Below are 4,943 nucleotides of genomic sequence, written 5' to 3'. Positions count from 1 at the left end.
AAACCTGACCTAACATAACCTAACTTAACTTCACGTAACACAATTAAACTCATTGTGTTGTCCCGTTGTGTTTGCGGTACCGTTTCATTCAGCTTCGGCTTACCCTACGTAGACGTTTAACCTATCCTAACCTAACCTAGCCGAATGAAATTCAATCACACGTGTAGCAATGTAAGTGTACGGTTCTCAGTCTTAAATGTGTGCTATATTTAATAGGTTAACTCGATCTTAACCTACAAATGAATCTAACTTAACAGAACGAGGTTAAGATCGAGTTGACCTATTAAATATAACACACATTTAAGACTGAGAACCGTACGCTTACATAGCTACACGTGTGGTTGAATTTCATTCGGCTAGGTTATGTTAGGTCAGGTTTTGTTAGGTTAGGATAGGTTAAACCTCTATGTAGGTTAAGCCGAAGCTGAATGAAACGGTACCGCAAACACAACGGGACAACACAATCAGTTTAATTGTGTTTCGTGAGGTTAGGTTAAATTTCTAGGTTAGGCTCGAGTTGATCTATTCGATGTAGCACAAATTTGCTACTGGGAAAATATACTTCCAGAGCTTTACGTGTAGTTCAATAAATTTCTGTTAATTATGGTTAGGTGAGTTCGGGTTCTGTTGGGTAAAATTATATTAAATAAGTTGATATCGGGCAAGGGTTGATCCTTCACAGTTGTCGACATGTTTTTAAAGTGAAAATTTGCATCACTGGCATTATTTTGAAATTTATTTGCCTCAGTGCATGATTTTTCGTCATTTTTTGAGGTTATGGCTCAACCATGACGTGTGGGTGATTTTTGATACCGAATTTGAATTCAGCGACCCAAAATCCATAGCAATACGTGTGTCTTGTTACCAGATCCGCACACTTTTTTTTGTGTGGCTGTGTTATTAGCAGGTCTGGGGCAATTTTCGAGTACTTTCAAAATGGAGGTGGTATTTCATAATTGATTTTTTTTCTATTACTTTTGTGAAAATAAGAAAATAAATGCTGTCATATTTTCTTTACTTTAATTTAAATTAGGCTGCGCTTACATGGTTTTACTCCAGAAAAATAGTCCTGCTACAGCACACTGTCAGTAGCCGGATGAATTTAATCCAGAAAATTAATTCCCCTAAAGCAGTGTCAGTAGCCGGAGCAGTTTACCCGAAGAAATTTGTCCGGCTACTGATACAATATAATTTTTAACGACGCGTCGAACGCGGCCTATTTCTTTATAATATTGCTTGTTTTATGTTCCTACAGTTAGTTACGCTTTCGCGAATCACAATACTGTTTTGGTAAAAAGAAATAATGTTACAAAAACCCACTAAATTTATGTTTTGTGCTTAATCTAAGGACTAGAAATTACAAACTATATGGCTGAAATGAAATAACTATCAATTAATATGTGATATGGCATTTTATACTTCATTTTGAACGGTGCTTCGTTCTTTTTAAGTAGTTTCGCCTCCTGCATATCAGGTACATTATTTATTGGATTCTCGTAGAAATTTTTTGTCCTATTGTATATTTCTGTTTCTATATCAGGTAAATTTAGTTTTCTATGGAGATCCGCGTTTCTCTCTCTAGGTTTTGGATTAGTTGTCATTCTAATGCATCTGTTTTGAATTCTCTGGATTTTAAGTATATTGCTTTTGCTTGTACTACTCTAGACTGGTACCGCGTAGAGCATTAGTGCTTTAATAATAACGTTGTACATGATAGTTTTGTTTTTAATACTAAGCTTACTTCTCCCAATTATCAGACAATATAAAATACCTATCATTTTTGTCACTTTAGCTTTAATCGCTTTAACATATGCAGTAAAGTTCCTTCTATATTGCAATATTAAACCTAGGTATAACACTTGTAACTTTGGTTCTATAATTTTATCACACATTATAAATTCAGGTATTTTTTCTTTCTTATCCTTATGTGTAAAAACTATCAGATCAGTCTTATCAGCGTTAATTTTAAGCTTCCATTTATCGAAAAATTCTGCAACAATGGTCGCATATTTCTGCAGTCTAACTACAGCAAGTCTTTTGCTCATAGATGCCATATACGCAGCCGTATCATCGGCAAATAATGAGAGCAATAGTCCTATCATTCGCGTTATATCATTTATAACTTGAAAAAAACGCATAATTATGGAAAATCGTAGAAAACATTGTTTCAACAAATAACTTGTTTATCAAAAATTTTGTTGTTTAATATATAATATTAGAACATCTTTAGCTAATGTTACTCTATGAAACCAAGGCGTTTTCAACCATTTTCCTGTTATTGATGAGCACCGGGAACTTCAAATAGATAAAATGGTCATTTTTTTCGTCACATTTGTTTATTTATAAAAAATTGAAAACTTAATTAAGAATTGAGGCTCGACAACTCTCTTAGAAATCTTACAGACTTTCTTTTCTTTTTGTTCAATTCGCTCAGTATTTGTGGGCTGTACGTTATTTTGAACCAAAAATATCATTTTTTTCCCAACGTGGTCCGGGAATGTGAAAATGAGATCATATAAACTCGATTACGATTTAGGGAAATCATAGAAGTATAAAAATTATTGTTAGCGTAATTATACGAAACTTTACAATTATAATAAGAAAACTTAATATCTTTAGAACAAGAATTGGTATATTCAATAGTAAAGATTGATATTTTATGTATAGAATAAGAAAAATTGATGATATACTTAAATAATATAAAAGCAACTATAGTAGTTAATAGATTGATGTACAGAAGTTAATATAGTGAATCGGAGAACTTCGTGTTTCCGCTAAACTGGTCAAGATTCATGTAGGGATACATTATATTTACATACATTATAAATTTTTTGTGATATTCAACTTGTAAATTATACAAATTATTAATTGAAAATTTCAAGAATTATACCACTCAGGTGTTGAGCATCAGATTACAAAGCATTGCTAAAGATTCTAGAAGGTTAAATATATTTTTAATGATTTTTGAACGCTTTACAAAGATTTAATGGATTTGAACGATTTAAAAAAGGCGTGTACATCACTAGTTTAAAAATATTTCACAACAATTTCACAAGACTTTTAAATATTTCAAAACTTTTAAAAAGGGTGCAAGTGCACCACATTTCAAAGATTTTCGGCTTTTTTACAAAGTAGTTACATTTTCGACTGGAGATGAATTTAAACAACAATTATGCATCTTCAACTAAAAAATGATGAATTCGCAACGTTCAATATAAAAACTTTCTATTATAATTTAAAAATGTTTCTTCTTTGAAAGAATAGGTACTTCTAACTCTAAAAACTGCTTTATTTTAATTAAGACATGCAAGAAATCCAATACTTTACAAGGTAAGATTTCCCAAGGGAAATCCCCACTCCTATAGCTCTAACCAATCTCTCATCTCTCCCCTCTTCGTGCATACCTCATTGGCTCGCTCAACCTTGTCGAAGTGCACAAAATAGCGGGAAATCAGTTCTTATCTTATATTCTCTCGTGCTTCTGCAGAATACGTCACTCACTCTTTCGTGCTTTGTTACGGAAACTCAAATCCTCTCATCATGGTTGAAGAAGTCGCTGCAGTACCTGTTATTGCTACGCCAGTGAAGAAATCTCCGGCAAAAAAAGCAGCATCCAAACCGAAGATTGCTAAGCCTAAAATTGCCAAGGCCGCACATCCACCAGCATCCCAGATGGTTTTGACTGCGGTCAAGGAGCTTAAGGAACGCAAAGGATCTTCTCTTCAGGCCATTAAAAAGTTCATTGCTGCCAAGTACCTCGTTGACCCAAAATCTCAGGCCCATTTCATCAAGAAATACCTTAAATCTGCCGTGGCTAGTGGCGCTTTGGTTCAGACCAAAGGATCTGGAGCTGCTGGATCTTTCAAGTTGCCAGTAACTACGAAAGTTGCTGCTGAAGGCAAGCCAAAAGCCCCAAAGCCAAAGGCACCAAAAGCGAAATCTAAGCCATCTGCCAAGAAGAGTCTCAAGGTAGCTGTTGCTCCTAAGACCAAAAAAGCTATTGCTCCCAAGGCCGCAAAAGTTGCAAAACCGAAAACTGCTGCTAAGAAACCTGCCATCACCAAGAAAACGGGCAAGGCTCCAACTTCCAAGCCCAAGAGCCCCAAGGCCAGGAAAGCTCCAACTAGCAGGGGCACACCCAAGAAGTAAATTTCATTCCTGATCATAACATTTTCAACAATCGGCCCTTTTCAGGGCCAACACTTTTTTTTACGAGGAATTTCAAATCTGTTTTCACTTTCGTTTTTAATTAGGTTCTGTTTAGCAAAATCTATTAAAAACAAGCTTATCATCAACTTATTTTCAACAAGTTAATTGCAGATTACTAAGATATATTAACTACTATATCAAATATTTATTTCACATAAACAGAAGTGCCGTAACAGTACACATTAAATATTTTATGTATTTCAAGTTATTACATTAAAATTAAAATTGTTTGATCAACTATAGTTCGCATCGATACATATTGTATTTCACACAATTGATTTAATGTATGATAAAATGTTTAGATGATATTGTTCAACTTTCTTTAATGAATATTTATTGAAATAAGCTATAGTTATACATATGACTATGTTATCTGTTAATACTTAATGATTAATAGGTAGTTTCAAAATTAATAAGAAAAATTAATATAATGCTTGAAAGGTGGAAGAATTAAGCAATTACTATATTTTATTGCAAGTTTTATAATAATTACCGAAAATAAAAATATTTGTATATAAATATTTTTTTATATAGTTTTGGTCCTATTGCACGGGAACAATTTCAATTCATTTTTATTCTCATTTAATTTAATAAGTGAGTATAATTTTATGTAATACCATTGAAAAAGAATGATTATTGTTATTAGTGAATATAATTATTATTAGGAGTAATTATCAAAATGAAATGAATGTTTCAATTAAAAGTGCTATCAAATATAATAACTAATCATACAT

The 4,943-nt window shown here is 32.9% G+C and overlaps 1 protein-coding gene across 1 annotated transcript; it reads left to right on the top strand.

Annotated features, from left to right (window-relative positions):
- The first annotated feature begins 3,472 nt into the window (after nucleotides 1-3,472).
- On the top strand, nucleotides 3,473-4,195 carry LOC117166978 (histone H1A, sperm-like). The gene has a single exon (XM_033351529.1). It carries the CDS (start codon nucleotides 3,541-3,543, stop codon nucleotides 4,147-4,149), a length of 609 nt encoding a protein of 202 aa, XP_033207420.1. The 5' UTR covers nucleotides 3,473-3,540; the 3' UTR covers nucleotides 4,150-4,195.
- Nucleotides 4,196-4,943: the final 748 nt, after the last annotated feature.

The sequence above is a fragment of the Belonocnema kinseyi genome, chromosome 1 (genome assembly GCF_010883055.1).
Source record: "Belonocnema kinseyi isolate 2016_QV_RU_SX_M_011 chromosome 1, B_treatae_v1, whole genome shotgun sequence".
Lineage (NCBI taxonomy): Eukaryota > Metazoa > Arthropoda > Insecta > Hymenoptera > Cynipidae > Belonocnema > Belonocnema kinseyi.
Note: the sequence above shows the minus strand (reverse complement) of the source record. Positions and strands in the feature narration are given on the sequence as shown.